Source organism: Eulemur rufifrons, chromosome 1, assembly GCF_041146395.1.
Source record: "Eulemur rufifrons isolate Redbay chromosome 1, OSU_ERuf_1, whole genome shotgun sequence".
Lineage (NCBI taxonomy): Eukaryota > Metazoa > Chordata > Mammalia > Primates > Lemuridae > Eulemur > Eulemur rufifrons.
The window spans coordinates 9,287,732-9,311,588 of record NC_090983.1 but is presented as its reverse complement, the minus strand read 5'-3'; the positions used below and the strand labels follow the sequence as shown (position 1 = coordinate 9,311,588).

Here is a 23,857-nt window from a genome sequence, read left to right as displayed (position 1 = left end):
CATAAGGAAATTCAAATGGAAACCACAATGAACTATCACTGTCCACTTATCAGAATGGCTAAAATAAAAAATAGTGACAACACCAAATGCTGGTAAGGATGTAGAGAAACTAAATCACTCATAAATTGTTGGTGGGAATGTAAAATGCTTAAGGCACTCTGGAAACACTTTGGCAGTTTTTGTAAAATGAAAGATGCAAATACCATATGACCCAGAAACTGAACTCTTGGGCAACTGTCCCAGAAAAATGAAAATGTATCTTCACACAAAAACCTGTATATAAAGGTTTACAACATTTTTATTCATTATAGCTAAAAACAGGAAACCATCCAGATTCCTGAATGATTTAAAAAAAAAAAAAAAAAACTGTGGGACATCCATACAATGGAATACTGCTCAGTAACAAAAAGCAAGACACTATTGATGTATAAAACAACCTGCATGAATCTCTAGAGAACTACACTGGGTGAAAAAAGCTAATCTCAAAAGGTTACGTACTATATGATTCCATGTATATAATCTTCTCAAAATAACAAAATAATAATGCAGAACATACTAGTGGTTTCCAGGGATTAAAGAGGGTTGTGGTGGGAGGGAAATGGGTGTTGGAATAAAAGAGTAACATGAGGAATCCTTGTGATGAAAGTGTTTCATATCTTGACTCTACCCATGTCAGTATCTTGGTTAGGGTTAGGGTTAGGGTTAGGGCTTCACAATATGTTATCATGTAGGGAAATTGGGTGAAGGTCACACTGGATCTCTCTATCATTTCTTGCAACTGAAGGTGAAGCTTCAATGAATGATCTCAAAATAAAAAGTCTGAAAAAATAGCCAAAGGAAAATAGATAAATATTTAGTCAATTGTTTTCTAATAAATGTGCCAATGGAATTCAATGGAGAAAAGATTGTATTTTTAATAAAATGTTGTACTAACTGAATTTTTATATGGGAAAAAAAATAAATTTTTATCCTTAAGTCATATCATACACAAAAATTAACCCAGAAAAGATTCTGGACCTAAATCTCAAAGTAAAAACTATTTTTAAAACATTCTAGAAGAAAATACTGTACAAAATTTTAATCATCTTGAAGTAAAGATTTTTTACAATACCAAAAAAAAAGCACCATAAAAGAAAAAAATTGATAAATTAAACATTACCAAAATTAAGAACTTTTCCTCCCCAAAAGATACCATTAAAAAACTGCATCATTGAACAAAATGAGTATCTGACAAAGGACTTGTATCCAGAATACATAAAAAACCCCTAGAGGTCAGTAATATGACAACCAATACTTTTTTAAATGGGCAAATATTTGAAAAGATAATTCACAAGTGAAGATATATGAATAGCCAATAACCACATGAAGATGCTCAACATCAAAGAAATGCAAATTAAAATTTCAATGAGATTAAAGCATTGATGGCATTTTCTTATGAAAAGGAGCTGGAAATTGTAGAATATTGTGAACTGAAAGACAAATATTAAAAAGTAGTTGTGTTAGAAAAGAGAGAGAGATATCTTTAATTATGCACAGGGACTTCCTGCTCTGGTGAAAAGGGAATGTGTCACTGGTGTCCCTGTTGTTCAAATGACAATGTCAATAGGCCAGGAAGAATCTTTGGCTTCCTTGTTGGAATGCATTACTCTTATATCTAGTCTATGGTTTCAGATAGGAAATAAAGCAGGTCCTAGAGAATTAATGTTGCATCATGGTGTCCTTTTCTTCCATCTACTGGTCCTCAGCCAAACAATCCTAGAGGGCAGAACTGCAAAGCCTTGGAGACAAGAGTGGGCACCAGGTAAGTCAATAACTGAAAGGCAGGACCTTAGTCAGGTGAAGGGACTTACGGAGCCTGCTGTGTGGAAGGCATGCAGGGAGCAGAGAGCAGGGAGGTGCTGTCTGGGTTCACATGACTGGAGGAGCTATGTTTTCAACCAGAAGCCTAAGTTCAACAAGAAAGGGCAGAGTCCCCGACACACCACACTCCTGAGTTCACCTGCTGGCCTGAGAAAGCCAGTGTCATACGATAAATGTGACATTGGATTGAGTATCTAATTATATAACAATGACTTGCCTAACTCACTCTATTTAGTCAAGTAGGGAGCTTTTGCACTCAGTAGTTGGCCAAGTGTAAGTTTGCTAGACCTCAGGTATAATGAAAGAATATTTGGTTCTAGGGTAGCAACTCAAAGAACAGAGACACCACCCTCCTGAGGTGGAAGCAGTTAATATTTGATCAGCCTCACCCATGGAATACTAGCTCTCAGGATACCACAGGTTCTTTTTTAAGGGGAAAAAAAAAGGTTCTATGATCAAATATATTTGGAAAATAAACAAAGGCAAATACGATTCTTTACTGCAAGACCTCTGAGAGCCTTTGGTGTGTGGACACCCTCTACGAATCCCCACGTGGCAGTAACCACGTTTCAAATTTATTTGGTCACAGAACCCTTTTTCCATGAAGTATCTCCAGGGACCAGTTTTCTGCAAAACACATTAACAGCGGAACCCCTCAAACAACTTAAGGAACTATTCTGTTGTCCTCTACAGGCTGAAAAATTAACAGGCCTGAATAGAAAGAGACATTTGTTGTTTTTAAACCAGTTACAGTGATGCTTGAACCTACTTCAGTGGGTCCTACTGACCCCTGTCGTCAGGATGGGTACCATGAAGAAACGCCCTGGGGTGGACTTGGTGGCTGCATGTGTATGGGTGCGGTGGGGCTGGGGGGTGGGGGACAGGCAGGGGGCGTGGCCAGGCAGGAGGGGAGGGGAAGAACATGACAGAGTAGAGCCTAAGGTGGTGTGGTCAGGTATGCAGCAGGCAGAGGGGCCCAGGACAAGGCTGGAAAGGCCAGATGGGGGTGGACCATTCAGGTCTTTAAGATCAAGTTAAAGACCTTGAACTTTTCCATAAGGACGATGAAATGCCAATAGATGATTTTAGGTGGGGAGTGATGAGATTAGATTATCATTGCATAAGGTCTCTGCAGTGTGGAAAATGGATTAGGAGTCAGGGAGCACAGGTGTGAGACCAGTTCAAAGGAGTCATACTCGTGATGGTGGGAGGAGAAGGCAGCCTGGTGCTGATTCTGCGAAGAAGTGAGAGGATATGAGAGGTTTTTAGGAGTCCTTAGAAGTTGGATGCAGTAAGTGAGAAGAAGAGGAGGGTATCAGAATGATTCCCCAGTTTTTGGCCAGAACAACCTGGGGTGTTAGTGATACCATTTGATGAGCTCGCAAACCCTTAAAGAAGGAAAGAAGAAGATCCACGAGTTTGCGGTACCTTGAGACATCCAAGAGTATGTGCTGAGTAGACAATTGGAGATTTGCTAAATATTTTGGAGAAAAGATGACATTTTCTCTCCCATAAGATACTAAAGTAAATTTCAGATGGATTAAAGATTTAAATGCACAAAATTAACTCATACATGATTCAAATAATACAGGATATTTCTAAAATCTTGATATACAGAATCTTTCTAGCATAAAACAACAAGAAAAGAGACCAAAATAAAATATCCAGATGTAATTATGTAAAATTAAATTATGATATATGGAAAACAAAATATCTTATACACACTTAAAAGGCAAATGCTAGTGGGAAGTATTTACAACTTATGGCAGAAAAATGTAAAGTATTTAATCTAACGGGCTATTTCGAATCAGGCAGAATAAAGATTGGCATGAACGGTCTGGCTGAGAAGTAGACACAGCAGGAACAAGAAGTTCACAAAAGAAGAAACATGAAGAACCAGAAACATATTTAAGAAGTTTTCAACCTCACTAGGAATCAAAGACCAACAAAGTAAAACAACACTAAAATGATACTTTTGACCATCAGGATGACAACTGTCAGCATTTGTGTCAAGATGTGGGAATAAATGCTCCCGTGTACTCTTGGTAGGAGTGAATATTGGTACAATTTCTTTTTCCTGGAGAGTTATATGGAAATATGTATGTATTCTCCTAGGCCCTCGGATTCTATTTCTGAGAAATTATACCAAAAAATAATAACACAAAGATGTACATACAAGAATATTCCTTGCAATGTTGTTTTAACAGGGAAAATTTCTCAACTGCCCAAACATTCAACTGTGGCTAGACTAAAAAGAGTCATGATATTTCATACAATGAACTACAGGACAGCCAGTAAAAATGATAGAATTTCTATTCATATCCCTCGATATGAAAACATATTTATGAGACACATATATTTTTAAGTGAAAAGTAGGTTACAAAATAGTATGAGCAGTATTATTTCTTTTATGTTCAAATATATATGCATATACACTATATACTACACACACACAGACCTTTAGGAAAATCCCTGGATATCAAAATGTATCAGAATGCTAATAATGGTTATCTAGTAGTGCAGTTTTATGTGGTGGGTTTTTTCCCCCTAGTCCCATATTTTCTAATTTTTCTTCCATGCTTTTTATTACTCATGGGATAAAAATGTCTGGAAAAAACCCCAGGATGCTTCCTCAATATTATTTTTGCCACGACTGATGAGTATTAACGTCTGTGTGTGTTTATAAGTCACTCAGCAAAACAAAACCATCTGCGAATCATTTTCTGGAGTGAGCCCACTGCACAGTCCCAGGAAAACCCAAAAGGAAAACACAGGATGTGACACACATAGATAGAAGGAAGATCAGAAGTTGTTTCTCCCGCATCCTGGCTGTTGGCAGCTTCCCTAGAAGCACAGATGAGGCTGCCTTGGGATGGATTAGGGACCCAGGCTCTGTGAAATTCTCCAGAATTTGGGAGGGGGCCACAGTGGCTTCACAGGGAAGAGGTGAGCCCAGCAAGGTGCTCTGCAGCCCATGATAACACATGTTTTTCTGGGGCTTAAGTGCCCATCTTCTTCTGTGGGCACCTGATATGTCAGCCTTGCCCAACTTCCAAACCAGAGCGACCCTGGTGCTTTGGTTAGTTGAGCAGAGCTCTGAAAACATACGAGGGCTGTCCGGAAAGTGTCCAGCCATCGTTAATACACTAAATGACTCTGTTTGGCTGGATACTTTCCGGACAGCCCTTGTAGACTTTGTCCTACTCTCTAAATGTCAGGACTCCTGGGTTCTGTTGGAAAAGAAAAGGATGGAACGTTTTCTATTCCAGTGGTTTAGACTTCCCTTTGAAAATCTAATGAAAATTGGAGAGGCTCCGCTCAGCACATACACATCCATAGAACATTTCACGTCTATTTTCAGAGATTCACAAACTCCCAGAAGCTCACAAGGGGGAGACTTAGAAGGACTCCAAGTCAGATCGGACCCCTCGCCTAGAAGTGGCTCCTCACGCACAGTGTTCAGTGGTCACCCAGACACCTGGTGAAGCCAGCCCTGTCCACCCCGCTCTGCCCACCTGCTGCTGTGGGGTCTGCACTGTCACTACCAACAGACCCTGCACCTGGAGTATCTCCCCCTACCTTCCTACCACCAGTTTTCTGCAGTTTTCAAAATCCTGTCACTTTTATGTCTTTCAGTAAAAATAAATGTGGTCGCCGAAAGCAGCTTCTGTAGAGGACACATTTTGATCCTTCTTTTCCCTCCTGACTTTCACTAGCACTTAGACTTTTCAGGTGTTCATGTAACGGCTCATTTCTCATGTTCCAAAGCCACAGCCCCAGAAATGTACAGCAATGACAGTCTCAGCAAGTTTAAGCACCAAACGCTGATTTCAGAAGAGCCTCATTTCATGACAACACAGTCAATTGTTTTCATCCAAGCAATGCCTCATTACATTTTGCAACTATATTCGTGTTTTGCAATACTTTACTCATGGAGGATTTGGGGTTTTCTCACGTCTGCAATCTCAGGGATTTGGGGGTAAATTTGAGAACTCATTTCATGTGTTACTTGCCTGTAAATCCTGGCGCACAGATGCATGTGCCATTCAGGCCTTCGCTGTCACAGGTGGCTCCGTTCAGGCAGCTGACATTGGCACAGGGATCCTTGTACAACTCACAGTGTGTTCCTGTGGAGAAACAGGCAAAACAGGGTGACTCATCAAGGAATCTCCAGCTCCCATGGCCTTTAAAAGCAAAGTGTTTGAACAGCCTAGGACGATGAAGGAGGAGATTCTTCCTGGTGTGAACGCACGCGTGTGTGTGCACGTGCCCACTCGTGACTGGAGATTGTTGTTAAAAACATGCCTTATGAGAAAATAACAAATTCAATCCCTGCCCATTGGTCCCACCAAAAAGTCTTTTAACTGTACTTCTCCCAAAGCCTTGGGAACAAAAAGTTAAAAGCCTGAAAGATAAAATTAATCAATAACATGCTCTCTAAGGCTCCAAAAGAAACAGAAAATAGCTAGATGGCCTTAATAAAATATCAAAATAATTGATAACAGCATCCAGAAGGTGCAGATTTGGAATCAGATATTTAAATGAGTCCCAGTTCTACTTTGGAGAACTGCAGGAGGGAGAGAGAGAGCTGCTCTACACTTAGATTTCATTCTCAAAGACATGATCGGCTCAGCACACGCTAAAGCTGTTGTGCACATAACACGCTCTAGGTCCCCACTCTGTGCTTTAGATCTAACTCATGCCTCACAACAACGCTGCGAAACAAATACCCTTATGCCCCCATTTTACAGATGAGGAAACTGAGGAAAGAATCCAAGACCAAAGGCTGGTAGACGAAGGAGCTGGGATTTGAACCCGCTGGAATTCTGAATCCAGAGTCTATGTTTGCTGGTTTGCTGGTTTGCTGAGAGTGAGCTCAGACTGGCCACGGACGTACACAAAATTCTCTGGAGCTCAACACTTACTTAACAAAGAAAAGGCATTAAAAAAATCTGTGAGTAAAAACAGCAAGTTTCCCATCTGTGTTAAAAATTATATGTGTGCACGCATGTATGCAAATGCCTGAAGTGGAGCTGAACCACTTTCAGGGGAATAGATTACTCCGACTTTCCCATCTGTGTCCCTCTACATCATTGGCATTTTTTATGAGTATATATTATTTTATAACTTTATAAAAACCTTTACAAACCCGATGCTATTTGAAAGGTGGGATATCTGCTGGCGGCACACTGGGGTACTGAGATGCATGAATGAATCGCTGTCTCTCCCCATCCCCTGCCCCCACCCCCCAATCTTTAGAGAGGAAGATAAACTACATTTTATCCTGGATAAGAAAGTACATAACGTTATTTCCACCCTTCCCGACAGCCTCGAGAAAAGCATAAAGCACACAGTCACCGAATGGTATTTAACTTAATGCTCTCTCCACTTCATTTCTTAGCTGGTACTGTGCAAGGGACCGCCACACCCAATGACTCATCATTTAGGCTCTGAAATGATCCTTGCTGGCTTTTCTCTCACTTCTTTTTCAATGCCTTAAGAAATAGGGCTTAGGAAGCGGGAAAGGAAGTTAGAGAAAAAAGAAACAGAACTTCCTGTCCATATTCACATCAAGGACTTATCTGAGCCAGGTAAGCCATTTCAGAATGAATGGTCTTTAATTCCTTTTCACCCTTTGCCCCTCATATCCAAGCTGTCAGCGACACTCTGCCGGATACTTTCTGAAGCGACTCGCAGGTCTTTGCCTTGCTTTTCCTTCTGAGACCACTACCTCGATCCCACTGCCTCGTGCCTGGTGGGATATGGTGGGATACGGCATCCTGGCTTCTTCTCTACGATCAGGGCCTTGAATGAGCTTCCCTGGCTTTTATCATTCCTAACAAACCTAGGATGCATGTTAATACAAAAGATCAAACTAATTCAAAGATTAGCCTGAATCTGGTAATTCTCCTTCACCTGGGTGTGTACGGCCTCTTTTCCAGAAGTGTCTGTTTTTATTTTCCCACGGATTACCAAGTAGCATGGGCTCAACTGAAAGAATAAAATGCACGAGAGCCCTTCCTGCTTCAAAATATTTATCACAAAACAAAGATTTGCATGTTTACAAGTTCCTACTAGGCTGACCAGTGAGAACCAGGTGACAAAAAAAGGTTTTCAATTATAACGGGAAATATAGCCACTACCTAAGTTCAGCGATGTCCGAGGCCTAAAAAACATTGCCATTAGACCTAAAGTAAAAGGAATCAAATGATCTCCACTGGGTTTCTAGTAATACAGTAGCCAATAACTAACACAGTAACACGCAAATTACTGCATATTTATTTATCTATCTATTTTCCTAGTTGAAAAGCAGGAGCATTTTCCAAACAAGGCTGAAAAGCAAATTCCAGGCTAAATATTTAAGCATATTAACCTTAAAGTCTTCAATAAAATAGATTTGATTAAAACACTCAAGATAATAGGAAATTTCAGTCTTTTGGGTATTTGGGTTGGGAGGCTTGGCAATCATTTTATCCCGTGTTATTTCTCTTTTCCAAAAGATAAGACATTTGGGCACGTGAGCATCTAGTGAGAGGTTTCTGGCAGCAAGACTGGACAAAACCTAATCTTGAAGGAAACACGGTTACTGTGAAGCAAGATGGTGTCAAAAATCCCCAGTGAGCACTTTGGTTACTCATGCTTCCATACTCTAAGCCTTGCTATTAATAGTCCCTATATAAAAATATTTGTCATATTGCTCAGCTTGTCATTAGAGTTGAGCAACTCTACATACAGAAAATAGAGTCATGGATTGTACCCATGTGACAAAAGGCCTCCAGTCAAACCCTCCCCCTGTGGCTGCTGGCCCCACCTTCCCACCCTCCTCAATACCCCCCAGGACCTGAGTCTTGGGCTGTTCCCTCAACAAGCACACCTTGTTCCATCTTCTCCCCCAACCTAGTCTTCACCTGGCACTTTTCAACGTCTCTGTCCAGTCCCCATTCAAACGCCCTCTCCCCTCTCCCTGGAAAGCTTGACTCTCCCAGACAGACCTCATTCTTCAGCCATTGCGCATAGAGAGCACAGTGGGATTCCCATTGTTGCAGAGTTTCCTGTGCCAAAGCATAACTTACCTGCTCTCCTGTCTGGTCCCCCACAAATCTCTGAGGTCCTATAGAGCAGAAGCCGTATCTTAATGCATGGAAGAAATTATGGCTATAACACCAGAATCCTGTCCTTTCAGGAGGGGCGACAGCCAGTGTACTTTGGCTGAAACAGAGGTGAGATTGCCAAGGGGAGAGAAGCCATTCCAAATTCCAAATCTGCCTCAAAAACACCCTATTTTGTCAGGGACAGCCAGGTCCACACTTCAGGCTAGGTCTGTGGAACGACACATGCATTAGCCATTGGCAAAGGACGTAGCACGCACTATTACAAAACTTATGTTTAGTCTCAAGCAAAAATAAACTGTAAGTCAGTCAAAACTAATAAAAATTCATACTTTTCATATTAAGGGACAGAGAAGCAATGTTTCTGAAAAGATTCCTATTTCAACAGGGCTCTTTACATAAGTTAATTTCAGCACTGAAATGAGGAAGGATTCAGAGAGCAGCGCACCAATTATAAATCTTTGTTGTCATCACAAATGTAGTCACATTTAATATTTGAAAACTGAAAATCATTATTTTATCTCCAGGAAAAGTAAGCCAGGTAAAGAAAATTAACTGGAAGTGTTCTTTGTGCTTAATATTTACTTTAAGATATCATTTTATTTTATTCAAACTTCTTCCATGAAAACTTTCCCAGTATTTCAACCTCCACAGAGCTCAAGATTTGCTAAAGCATTTCAGAAATTACTATTGACATCTCAACCTTAGCCTCATTATTTCTTCTGTGTGTCAGACTCAGTCTGCTCTTCTGGTTAAATAATAGCATGAAGAAGGAAGAAACCCTGACTTCTCCTTTTTTGTATCTACTGTAGTACTTGAGAAAGGCCAGGCATACAAAGTAACCAGAAATTCTTCATCACTGGTTAAGCAGAATCTAGCAAAGGAAATAATTTTATCCAACACAGGACGAGGTCTCATCCTTTCAGTTAAAATTTCTGTAGCCTTTAAAAATAAACAAGTAGGTACAACATGATCAAACCTATAATCCGGTGATCTCATTTCTGAGACTCTATCCCTAAAAAAATAATCCAGAAAGTATGAAAATTATGTAAATAAAGATGTTCACTCCAGAATTATTTATAATAACTCCACATCAGATACAACAACAAGGCAATGGATGAATATTCCCTCATGGGAACATCACAGAGCCATTTCAAATAAAACTAGTGAGACTTCCTAACAATATATAAATCAAACATAAAATCCTGTTAAGTACATGCAGAACAATACAAAATTGTAGGTATACTAAATTATAACTATAAAAATATGGATATTAAAAAAGAATGGAAAATTACTATGGCTTTTGTGTTATGCTGTAAAACCAGGAGCAATTTTGAATTTTCTCTTTTTTCTAAATTTTTATTATTGTTATGTTCATAATTAAAAATTGAATTTTTTTCCAAATTTTGTCATCAAACATTTCAAATGAGTATACTATTGATCATTTAATTTGTTCTTCTAGAAATAAAAAAAGTCAATATGACACGGGGATATACCTTGACTTTTTGACAATATGAGGTTATAAACATTAACCAAAAGTCTTACAAGTTCCATCATGAACTAGCTTTGAACTGGTTTTGAAGGAACTATCAGAATTTTGATGTCTGAAGGGAGGTTACAGTGAGTCCCTCCCTACATTTTGCTTTCTAACAATTTCACGATCTACAGTGGAAAGGTACATCCCAAGAAAATGCTCAAGTTTAATTTGTGTGTTAAACAGCAGTTTTAATTCATGTAAAGATAACTGTGGAGCATTTGCTTTGTGCAAGCCACCATATTAGAAGATGCAGCGAATTAAAAGAAAAAAAAAAAACCTATACAGTCACTGCCTTGCAGGAGATTATAATTTGGTGCAGGGAAGAGGAAAGTCTGAAGCCAGAAAGAATTGAATACAAGGGTGAGCATAATTGTCGTAGCAATATAAAGAAAACCCTGGCAGAGTTCAAGAAGGGAGCAGTCACCTCTACCTGGGGGTCAACGCTTCACACCGTGGATATGGCCACAGGAGCGGATGAGGGCAAAGGTTGGGGGTGGGCGGAGAATGGGGCCAAGACCCGAACCCCGGGGGGCCAATGTTATTCATGGTGTCCAGGGTACAAGGACTCAGTGAGGGCAGGGATGCAAGAGCCAGGAGGTCAGGAAGGAAGCTGCGGAAGACAAAGCAGGGCGATTTTCAGGAGAGGCCCAGAGATCAGGGGGGCAAAGGGGCAGGACTGGAGTCAGCAGTGGAAGGGAAGCCATCACAGATTTCACCAAAAAGTCTTCACTTAGTTCACATGGGTTTTCCTGAAATCCATCTCTGTGGAACGGTGTGGACAAGAGCCCAAAAGAAGAGTGTTAAGAGAAGAAAAAAAATTAAGGAAATAGACAGTGCTGTCTGTTCCAACTCTCAGGAAATTTGGTTGATAAAAAAAAAAAAAAAAAGAGGAAGAAAAGACTTGGAGTAAGTAAAGGAGGACACAAAGTCAAAGAAGAGGTTTTCAATTATTATTCACATGGAATTTATTTAAAAGTATAAGCATTTTTTTTCTGTTTCACAGCCCAATTTTTCTAGCACCATTTATTTAAAAAGAATTCCTTTCTTATTCATAGTAATTCCTCTCTAAGAGTCATACATTATTATTAAAGATAATGGTTTGGGGATTATTCTTCAGTTTTGATTGCCTGTCCATCCTTCCACCTGCAATGTGTGAATGTCATAATAACTGTGGCATTATAATGCATTCTAATATCCGGAAGAAGTTTCCTCTCGCTGCTTTCCTTTTTCAAAATGTTCTTAGCTATAATTGCCTGACTTCCTCTTGCACTTATTCTCAGGAGGCTGTATTTATTTAAGTTTTTTTTTTTTTAAACACACAAAACAGTAGAAATCACCGTTTAAAAACTACATATGTAAAGTAAAAAGTTAAAGTCAACCCTACGCATAACACATTACCTAATCAAGTGCTAACTCCAGATACGTACTAGTTTAGGAATTGACGCCTACCCATCTGATAGTTTCCTAAATGTATATAGATATGCTATATCTAAATAAATGTTGGCAGAAATGCTTCCAAAGAGGGGAGACTGTCCATCCCCCTAAGGAGAGGAAAGCACAGGATCTTGTGGCTCTCCCCTCCCCTCACTCTCCCTCTGCCCTGGAGAGCAGGATCTAGCTCCTTCTGTCTCTTTTCATTCCTTCTACCTGCCCTCCCCACCCCCCAACCCCCCAGCTCCCCACCAGTCTTACATGTTCTACCATTTACTGCTACATTGATGGGGTCTGCCCTCCTGTTCTCAGCAGCCTTATTTAACCCTAAACCTAAATGTCTTCATAGATACACTAAAATTAAATAAACATTTTACCTGCCCATTGGGATGAAAGCTTTAGCACATGTGTGTGCCTTCCAATGCTTCCTATCCCCACCCCCTTCCAATTCAAATAATATGAGTGTAAAATAATATGAATCTAGTCTGGTTGTTTAAATTTTTCCTTAAGAGCAGGAGTGTTGGACACTCTATGGGGTGACCCCCTCAGTGAGTCACACCCGTGTGTAATTCCCGTCCCTTAGTATGAGCTTCTAACTAAGACCATATGGCAGTTTAGAGGTTTATAAAGATGTAATTAAGGGCTCTAATCAGTTCACTTTGAGTTCACCCAGAGCCTGAGCTAATCAGGTGAGACCAGGAAGAGGGTCCAGGCCTGCCCTGAGGTTAGAGACGTGAGGCAGCGGGGACCCTGTCACGGTTGCTGGCCATCAAGCAGCTGGCTGCCGAGAATTCTACAGCCACAAGGACATGAACCCTGCCAATAACCTGGGGGGACTTGGAAGTTGCTCCTTCACTATTCGAGCCCCGGATGAGAGCTCAGCCCAGCCAGCACCTTGCTTCAGCGTTGTAAGAGCCCGAGCCGGGAATCCATCAAGCCACGCCTGGACCTACAAACTGTTGGATAATAAAAGGGTGCTGTTTTAAGCCACTAACATGTAATACCTTGTTATGCAGCAATGGATAAGTCATAAGGCAGGTATACCTGTTTTTTTTCAAGAGACTTTCCTTCACCATGAAATTACCATTCACAGTCAGATCTATTTATGTTTATCCCTGCAATTAACAAAGTCTGCTCCACACTTCCTTCCCATTCTCCATTTTCCCCATCCAGGTGTCTTCATTCTGATTTAGTTCCTATTTAATGGTGAGCACACTTTTTAAAATGATTCTCTTAGAGAAGGTGTGTGGTGTTATGCTTTCTGTATCCTTGAACGTATAGCAATGTCTGTCTTTTGCCCTCAAGTATAAATGATTCTTTTACTCCCAGACCTCTCCACTTAAAAGTCTGAAGCACTGCTCAACTATTGTTTCCCTTCACTACAGAGACAAGCAGGACAAAGCTGGTTTGATGCTCTTTCTTTTTTATGTAACCTGTACTCCCTGTGAAGAATCTTATAAAATTTTCTCTTTATCCTTGCAGTTAGAAATTTTACCAGGAAAGCTCAAAGTGTGTATCCTCTCCTGCATTGATCCCTCTGCTGCCCTGCGAGCTCATTCTACTTGAAAGCGAGACTTTCTTCGGCTCACAGACTGCTCCTTCTAGCAATTAGTTGATTCTGGTTGTATTTCCATGTGCTCCTTCTTCTGGAGCATTCACTGCTCCGACGGAAACAGATCTCTCTGCTCTTTGCTCCGCATTTCCTATCTTTTCACTCGTGGTTTCTGTTTCCTCATATTTCCATGTCTATCGTGAGATCGTTCCCCCTTCTGCCTTTCCTGTTCCAAATTCAATTTGGAGTAGTATATGTTACTTTTTTCACTTCCTCTCTTGAATGTTTAGAGTTGTTGTTGCAATTTTATTTTTATTTCCTAAAACTTTTCTGCCTCTTTGAGTTGCTGGCACGGGCCCACTGTCCCGGCTGGGCTAGAAGGTAGGAATCTGGGGAGAGACACACAACACTGGAGACTCCCCCTCCAGGGGGACAGGCCAGCAACTGGGTCATCTACTAAGGCACAAGGTAGAAGGAAACCTCCCGGTTTGGCTTTCTCAGGTCCACAAAAAAATGATAGGACCAGCTCAGCCCAGCTGTGCGGCCAGTACCCGTGAGACCAGCAGGACCCTCTGCCTCCTGAGGGCACGTGCAGCACATTCACAGCGTGTATTTCTTCTCCATACGCTGACGGAGTCCTTTGGGCTCAATGCCTGGAACCCTCATTCCCTACTCCTGCTGTAAGCAAAGCTCCCCACACCTGCGCCCTTCTCTTGAGACCCCAAATCCTCAGATGTGTTTGAAATCCCCTCTTCTTGGGTCATCCCCAGCAGAGAGCCAGGAGGGATCAGGGATGTTGAATGTTGATGTGGGCTGCCATCTTCCTAAAATCTTCTTTTTCTCAGAGGAAGAGTTGCAGAAACATACTTATGTGGTGAAGGAAAGGAGCAAGGAGAAAGTAAGAGGTGGAAGATATGCAGAGAGAAAGGTAACAGCTAGAGAAAGGTCTCAGAAAGATGGAGGGTGGAGAATCGAGAGCATATAGGAAAGGATTAGCTTTGAGTAGGATGGGGAGAACATGATCAGCTATTACAGAAAAGAATAAAGTTGCAGTGGCTGTGATTGAAAATAAGTTTGTAGGGCAAGAGTTCTCAAAGGGTGGCCCATGGACCAGCACATCAGTATTATCTGAGAACTTACCAGAAATTCAGATTCCTGGGTCCCACCCCAGACCTAGTGAATTAGACACTGTTAGGGTGGCCTCCAGTAATCTGTGTTTTAAAAAGCCTACCAAGAGATTCTGATGCATGTTCACGTTTAAGAACCACTGCTTCAGGGTGTGAAAAATTAGATAAATTCAAAGATGTCTATAAATGATAACTCTTTTTTTTATCCCTTGAAGATAGAGATGAAGTCAGTTATATTCTAGGAGTGAGTGATTCAATATGGGGTTGGGGGGAAGTAGCAAAATTTTGAAAGACCCATTGAGAAAAAGGGAAGAAAATGGAAAAAGGCTAGGATCACAGTCTTATGAATTTGCAAAGACACTAGTGAGTCATTTGCAATGGTATTTTTTATTTTTAGTAATGATAGCAGGAGCAAAGGTTCAAAGACAGAAAGTAAGAGGCATTATTCAGGATATATCCAGCTAATCATTCTGTCATTTATAAAGATGAAATCTGCTTCATAAAATTTATGATAAAGAATTTTGGCATTTTTAATTTTTTGAAGCACAATTGCCATTACTAATTCTGTTATTGAACAAATCTCAAAATCTCTGTAAGCATCACTGTCCATCATAGAGAACATGTAAGACAGTCAGTTTGAGAGACCTGCCCAGGCTCAGCAGGAAGCCAGTGACACGATCAGGATAAGCTGCCCAGGTCTCCTGATTCGTTGCTCCTTTATTCTTCCTTCCAGAATTGAATGAACTCCCTTTTTCTCAATGCTCCGATAGACCCGGAACTGAGAAACCACAAGGATGAAGCCAGCACGTCTGGCTGGATGAAGCCAGCTCTCATGCCCTCGTGGAAACCGGTGGAGTTTAGTTGTTCTAAATGAGCAGCACAGTCCAAAAGAAGCACCAGAGCTGCTGGGCATAAAGGAGAGACTTGGCCTGGCGTCAGCCCTTCCTTCCAGGGGTTGATCAAGTTCCTCAGTGTAGCCTGTAAGGCCTCAAAACTTGTCCAAAAGGTCACCAAATAAAGGTGGGTGTATCCAAAGAGAAGCGACAGCGGTCACAATGCAAGGTCACCAGGCAGCCGGATGGTATCAAGTAGGCAATGATGGAAACAAGAGGTTAAGTGAAATGGCTATAAATAGAGCCCACAAAAACATTACAAAATCTCAACTCAGCCCTGAATTTAGGGCTTAGAGAAATGTGTGTGCCAGCTGATAAGCAGACTCTCCTGGCACAGCACCGCTGAGGGTGACTGGGCTCGATGAAGCCACACCATCCACGAATCATGGCCAGAGGCCAACCGAGAGGCAGGGAGAAAGGGCCTCAGGAGCCGTGCTGAGCAGGCTGTGAGGGACAGCGCTACCGTCCACCTCGTGGGGTTGCTGGGAGTATTTAATGAGCTAATGCACATTGGGAGGGAGGACAGGGTCTGCACGTTATAAAGACTCTGTCAACATCAGCTGTTTTTCCAGAGTGACACTGACATATGTCCATCCAAATGAACTAACATTTCCCTCCCAACAGAGTCATTTAATGAGAGCTAACTTATTTGGCACCACGTGAGACTCCACCTGCCTCCTCCCCCAGGAAGCGCGGCGTCCTACCCTTGCGTGGCAAGCTTTATAGGGCAACAGGCTGTCCTCTCCCACATCTTCCGCAGCCGCGGCCCTGCCCTAGGTCTGACAGTCCACCTTCATATTGCTTTCTGTTTTCAGCTTCTTACACATTCAACAGAGAGGAGAGTGAGGGTACAAGAAGAAGGAAAGGGCAGGAGAGAAATTTTTCAATCTATCTGGAGGAAGCCTGAGACTGGCAAATTGGTCTCCTTGGACCCATTAATCATCCCAGCTTCAGAGTTTGACTTTTATTCTAAACAAATTCATGCTCCAATTAGAGGTTTATAGATCTGAGAAATCCATGATGTCATTTAAGCCACTCTGGCACAGGAAGGCCAGGCAGCCTCTCTCACCTTTGTACTCCGTCAGACACACACACTCATAGCCGTTCACCAGGTCCCTGCAGGTGGCAGCATTCAGGCAAGGAGCGGACAGGCACTCGTTATACTCCTCCTCGCAGTAGAGGCCGTGGTAGCCTGCGGGACAGAGAGAAAGGCCTGCTGTGAAACGCGTCCCATGTAAAACCCACAGGGACCAGCCCGCAAGGAAGGCGGCCGGATACGCAGCGGAAAGCATGGCCCAGGCAGACGGGATTTCAGGAGCCGGGTCTCTTGGGGGAAAACTGGAAACCTGGATTTGAGAGAAGGCTATGAAAAAAGAGCCTGTTCTTACCACACTTTTTCATGATCCCAACTTTATCCCATTTATCCACCAGACGGTCTCATCATTATGTGTCCAGCGGTTCTTGTGCTAGGGAGACCTGGTCACTGAATGTGCCTGCTGTGGCCACGGGACACAGTGAGCGCGGCAGGGGTTATAGCAAGGGAGCAGCAAACAGCTCCTTCTATGCATAAGAACCATACTTTTCCTTCATAGCAATTAGAAAAATACATTTTACTAAAGAAAATTTTATTAAAGAAGAAAAGCATTAATGTATTTCTTTTTTGCATTTCAAGTCAGAAAAGAAAATCAGTTCAAAGGGCTTAACCGAAATCCCTGATGAAACATAGATTTGCTTTTCTGTTGTTGCTTGTTTAAAAAATGATTATATACATTATAATATTTTAAATTGTACTTAAATTTTTTATTTATTAAAAATATAATTATACAAATGAAGAAAAAATAAAACAACAATTTCTTGGTAAAGATAGCTTTTACCCTGCCATTTGCAAAACAGGTGTTTATTCTAAAGGACAAGAAGACAACATTCTTTGAGATTCACTCGTGAGTGTTACGCTGTTTTCAACTTTCAAAAACATGTGTTGCTGCCAATTTGCAGTGAAATCAGGCCATTTTTCTCTGGCCCTGTCCAAACAATGAAAAACATATGAGCGCTTTCAAAAATCGCCCTGTGTTAGTTCTGAATGCAGATAAACAGAAAAAATAAACACTTGCCCAAGTAAGAATTAGAACTACTAGCTTTCCCCAGCCCTTCCAACTCACAGCCAACTCTCGGCCTCAGAAAGTCCCACTAGACCATGCCAACGCTGTTGAACTGTTTTGTTCCCTGTGCCCATCACAAAAGTACGCTACGTTCATATTTGCATTATTAACAGGGCACTTTTCAAGGATGTTGCCATTTCAGTTGGTTTTGAACTGCTTTCCAAATTGAGGTTGTGATAATGGCCCCTTTGAGGAGAACTCGACCTACCTAAGACAAATATACCATGATTTTCAACTCTTCAATCTGACCCTACTTTTTGTACTTTTAGGGAACTATTTCCTATTACTAGATTAGATGATTTCAATCATTTAGATAAGAGGTTCCAACTAGCAGCAATTTTGTCCCCCAGAGGACATTTGGAAATGTTTAGAGACATTTTTGGTTGTCACAACAGGAGGTGGGGGGAAGGGGTTGCTACTGGCATCCAGGGGGTAGAGCAAACAGTACTTACTGCTAAGCATCCTGCAATGCCCAGGACAGCTCCACGACAAAAGACTATCCAGCAAAAAGTGCCACTATAGCCAGGTCAGTAAACTCTGCTCTAGAACAGAGGTCAGCAAACTATGGTCACAGGCCGAATGCATCCCAGTCTGTTTTTGTATATAAAGTTTTATTGGGACACAGCCACACCCATCTATTTGCGTATTGTCTATGGCTACTTACACACTACAACAGTGGACTGAGGAGGTGCAACAGAGACCCCATGGCCTGCAAAACCTGAACATTTACTGTCTGGCCCTTTACAGAACAAGTTTGATGACTCCTGACCTAGAATAAATAGAAAAATCTTTCTTTTTACAAGAGTTTTGGGTATTAACCCCTTATCAAATATATGGTTTGCAAATATTTTCTCCCATTCTGTAGGTTGCCTTTTCATTCTTGGATTGTTTCCTTTGCTGTACAGAAGCTTTTTAGTTTGATATGGTGCTACTTTTATGTTTTTGCTTTTGTTGCCTGTGTTTTTGAAGTCATAGCTAAGAAATCATTGCTAAGACCGTTATGAAGTTTTTCCCCTATGTTTTCTACTAGAAGTTTCATAGTTTCAGGTTTTACACTTAAGCTTTTAATCTATTTTGAGTTGGTTTTCATGTATGGTGTAAGACAATACAAATGGCCAACAGGTATATGAAAATAACATCATGAATCAACATCACGAATTATCAGGGAGATGCCAACTGAAACTACAATGAGATATCACATCATATCTGTTAAATTATTAAAAAACAAAACAAAAAAAACCCAAACCCGGAAAATATCAAGTGTTGGCAAGGATGTAGAGAAATTGGATCCCTTGTGCACTATTGGTGGGAATGTGAAACGGTGCAGCGGCTGTGGGAGACAGAGGTTCCTCAAAAAATTAACAATAGAACTATCAAATGATTCAGCAACCCCACTTCTGAGTATTTATCCAAAAGAATTGAAAATAGGATCTCAAATATTACCACTTTCATGTTCAATGCAACATTATTCACAATAGCCAAGAGTTGGAAACAAACTAAATGTTCATCGACATGTGAATGGATAAGAAAATGTGTTACCTACACACAGTGGAATATTATATATACAGCCTTAAAAATGAAGGAAATCCTGTCATTTGCTACAACATGGATGACCCTTCAGGGCATTTTGCTGGGTAAAATAAGCCAGTCACAGAAGGACAAATACTGCATGATTCTACTTACATGAGGTGTTCAAAATACAGGGTGTCACAAAAGTTGCCATACATAGGTGACTAAGGCACATTTAGCTACAATTTTCCATTTTCCCTATGTATGGTGACTTTTTGGGACACCCTGTAGTCAAACTCATAGAAGAAGAAAGTAGAATAATGGTTGCCCAGGGTCTGCAGGGAGGGAGAAACGAGGAGGAACAGGAAACTGTTCAATGGGGAAAAGTTTCAATTATGCAAGATGAATAAGTTCTAAATATCTACTCTACAGCAGTGTGCATATGGTAAACAATATTGCACTTAAAAATTTGTTAAGAAGGTAGATTTCAAGTTGTATGTTTTTTTGTCACACTAAATATATTCATATATAGAGAGAGTTAAGTGTCTTTTGGCTTTTTCTCCTGATTATAAGAATCTTTTTGAGGTTAGTGTGGAGCAACAATTACCAGCAGCATCTTTTCAATTGTATTTGCTCTCCTAGCAGATCTTTTAACAATCAACAGAGAAAGATAATATATAACACTACATGCATCTTTGACCTCTAAATTGAGGTGTTATTTAAATAGGCAAAAATCAAAAGCAAGTTTCATGACATCACCTATAATTGTTCTCGTTTTTTGAAAACAGTATCATTATCTTTTTCCACTAGCACCAAGAAAAGCAAATGAGGAAGTTATTTTACAGAGATAATTAAGCTGGTGATGTTTTTCTTCCCTGGGGGAAAAAAAGATAAAGGTTTCGTATTCTAAAACTGTTTCTTCAGAGACGGTAACATTTAAATGCCTTTATGGAAATGTCAAGGCACCCTTTACACTCAGTGCCAAGGAACCTAAATCGGACTGTTTGAATAAAAAGGCATTCCTTCCAAAAGAGAAGGCTTCTGTGAAAATGAGGCTGTCACCCCCTGCTGATAATTAATTCGGGCAAACAAATTAGCTCAGGGCAGTATGCCCAGGGTCTGAAAAAAAAAAAAAAATAGGCTAGTCCAAAGATTGTTTAAAAAAAACAAAATAAAAGATGAGAAGGGTGGGATCAGTGCCTTCCAGGGCACTGATTTTATCAGCACTGCTCTTGCATGACTTGCTTCTGAATAATCAGCGCCAATCACTTCTTTAAGAATTGACACAGCCTGGAGACCAACCAGATGCAGGGAGCGAGAAGGAGCCGTTGAGATGGCCGCCATGTTTAGCTGAGCGAGTGGACAATGTCATTGACACAAAGAGATACAGCCAAAGGAAAAATAGGCAGTTTAACTTTGGGCATGGTTAACTTGGGCTCACTCAGAGGTCCAGCTGGCAGTTGGAAACATGGGTGTGAAGGGCACAGAAAGAGCCCTTTGGGAGCTAGTTGCCTAGAGGTGGTACTAAAGTTTTTATCAAAGAAGAGACTAGAAGGGAAAAGAGAAAGGACCGAGGTCAGATCCGCACAGGTGGGCAGGTGAAGAACAAGGAGCCAGATCAGGACACTGGACAGGGATTGGGTGAAAAAGAAGAGAAAAGCCCAAGGACGCAGTGTTACAGAACCGAGGGGAGGAAAGGAAGTCAAGGAAGGCTGGTTAGTGTCAAAGGCTCCAAATAACAAGAATGACAACTGGATTAGAAGATTAGGAGATCAGAGCAGATCCTCAAAACCATGGGAGTTGTACTGCCTCTTACAGGATATTTTGGAAATTGGAGGTGGGAAGAGTTCTTACCACAATGATTAGAAGATTCTACTGAAATTTAGTTGGGGGAGGGAGGTCAAAGATATGAAACATCTCGCAATGTCCAGGATATTCCTGCACCACAAAGAATGCTTCATCATTCTTCACAACTTTGCATTGTCCCACTGGACATTCATGTAGCTGAAAACCCTGTTTATAACTTTCCAAGACTAAAACCTAACTGCCTTACATGTGCAGCACAGTTTTAAGATATACTGAGTTTTCCTGGAATGTGCTACTGGATAAATCGAGAGAAGATTGTACTAAGAGTTGTTCATCATTTTGGAAAATTATTTCACAAGAGCAACAGCTCTAGTGAACTTTAAGTCACCCATAAAGAACACTTGTAACAGAAAAAAAAAAAAAGGAAGAGAGGAAGGAAGGAAGAAAAACAAAAAACAAAATTCACTTCTTTAGATAGTTTTCTGACAATGTTGTGTGAAGCAGCTCTTTGCACCAGTTTCTCATCACAACACTCAGTTGATTTCCTATTTTCGGCTCAGTTCTTTACTTGATTGTCATTTCTCTTCCTCCTCCAGAATATAAGCTTGAAGGTAGAGGCTGCAACTACAGTGTTCACAGCTGTGCCTGCAGCATCTGTTATGGAAAAGCTGCACAAACAATAGTTCCCAAAGTGCTATTAATTAATTCAACACACTTTAAAATGTGCCTTTAAAATGGTGTTCCAGGAGCTCCTGGGTGCCCCGAGTATGAAGCTGAATAACAGGGTCTCCTTCTGCGAGGAGCTTCCAGTCTAGTATCAAGTTTGTGGCAGCCGCTTTGTGTCAGGCCCTTTGTGTGGGTTAACTTGTTTAATTCTCGTGAAAACCCAAAGCGAGGGGCATGACTAGTCCCAATTTATGGACGAGGAATTAAGAGTCAGAGAGGCAAAGAAATTTGCCCAAGGCCACATCGTGGATCCTGCATGAGCTTCCTACTTTCCCATGTTGTCCCCAAAACCCATCGCTTAGTGTGTTCGTTTGCTAAGGCTACCATAACAAAATGCCATGGACTCATAGCATTAAACAACACAAACTTATTTTTTCACAGTTCTGGAGGCTGGAAGTTCAAAATCAAAGCACCAGCAGGTTTGGGTTCTCCTGAGGCGTCTCCCCTTGGCTGGCAGAGGCCGCCTTCTCGTTGTGTCCTGACGTGGCCTTCTCTCTCTGTGTGAGCACTCCCAGTGTGTTCCTCTTCTTGTAAGGACACCAGTACTACTTACTAGAGCTCCACCCTCATGACCTCACTGAACCTTAATTACCTCTTTAAAGCAGCGGTCCCCAACCTTTTTGGCACCAGGGACCAGTTTCATGGAAGACAACTTTTCCATGGACATTGGTGGAGGGGGATGGAGCTCAGGCGGTGATACGCAGCCTGGTTCCAAGCAGACCTCAGACCAGTACCGGGGTTGGGGACCGCAGCTTTAAAGGACCCATCTCCAAAGACACTGGAGGTTAGAGAACTTCAACATATGGATCTGGGGGGACATAATTCGCTCCCTAACACCTAGAATCAGAGTTCTCGACCACAACCCCATGGATATTTGGGGCCAGATCACTGTTGTTGGAGCTGCCCTGTGTACTGCAGGATGCTGAGCAGCGAGCCCGCCCTCCACACCCTGGGTTCCAGTGACACCACCCTTCCCAGCTAGATGATAAAAACGTCTCCCATTATTGTAGTACGTCTCCTAGAAGACAAAAATCCCTTTTGAGAAAGGGATCCTCCATCCTTTTTACAAGATGAGAGTAACTTGAGATTTGAGGACACACTGGTTTCAAATTGTTGGTGTGAAGAATGAGAGTTAACTCATCAGAGAAAAAGCATTTCTGGGCCGTAGTGAGGGGACCGTCTGCCACTGTGGGACTAAAGTCAGCTCAGCCCATGGGGAGACTCTCTCCAGCCCTGTCCCACAGAGAAAACCAGGCACTGGGTTCCTCTGGGGCTGGGTCACACCAAACGAATGGGATAAAGAAGAGTGAGGAGAGACACCTACCTGCCTGGTGAGTTTTGAGCTACCGAGAACCCTGATGAACATTCTGCTCTTAGGCCGGGACTCCTCTGTGTCCTTATTTTAAGACTCCCCTTAACCAGCCAACTGGCGGAGCTGCTATTCCTACTTTGCAGACAAAAAGACCACAGCCCAGCCCGACAGGACTGGCTAGCTCGGTGGAGGCCTGGTGGGGCCAGGACTCTGCCCGAGAGTCGGAGCTGCTCCAGAACACAGCACCCAGCTGCCTCCAGGGGTATAGAGGCCTTGGATTTTATCTCCCCAAGGAAAGGCAGGGCCTTCCACTGCCTCCTCCGTCACCTCCTCTCTCAAAGCCGTCGCAAGACATCACTTAAATGTTGACGTGAGACCCACCAGCTCTGCCCCCCACTGTTTACTAAGGGGAACTCTTTCCACCCTCATCCGTCCCCGTCATCGTCACACTCCGAAAAAGCCAAAACTGCAAGACTCTGGCTGTCGCCAGATGGCTTTCACACTTTGTGCAACAAATTCCTGGCACCTCATCGTCTGCACAGCCTCCGGAGGGCTGTTTGTGCTTCCTGCTCCCTCAGAAAAGGAGGCCTAGCAGGGCCGAAACCTCGAAACCAGGGCGCCGCGCTCAGCACAGCCAGGGCGAGGGCAGACTGCACCAGGGCGACAGCAAATTCGGAGTGTTTTGGATTTGTTTGTTTTTTTTAACATTACAGTCAGGCTGAAGTAAGTGTGGGATGTGGGGAGCAGTTCCTTTAAGGGTGTGTTGCAACTCAAAGGATGTTTTCCCTCTTTTCAGTATGAGTGGATAAAATGTGAACACCCAGGACTCCCTGATT

The 23,857-nt window shown here is 41.9% G+C and overlaps 1 protein-coding gene across 1 annotated transcript in view; it reads right to left on the bottom strand.

The window, feature by feature from the left end:
- The window catches only part of DNER (delta/notch like EGF repeat containing), a 293,066-nt gene that overhangs the window by 24,025 nt on the left and 245,184 nt on the right, over positions 1–23,857 (bottom strand). The window contains exons 9-10 of the mRNA XM_069466390.1: positions 16,579–16,701; positions 5,874–5,987 (exon numbers count right to left, since the gene is read on the bottom strand). Of these exons, the coding sequence (XP_069322491.1) occupies positions 5,874–5,987; positions 16,579–16,701 (237 nt within the window). The remainder of the gene's footprint in view (positions 1–5,873; positions 5,988–16,578; positions 16,702–23,857) is intronic.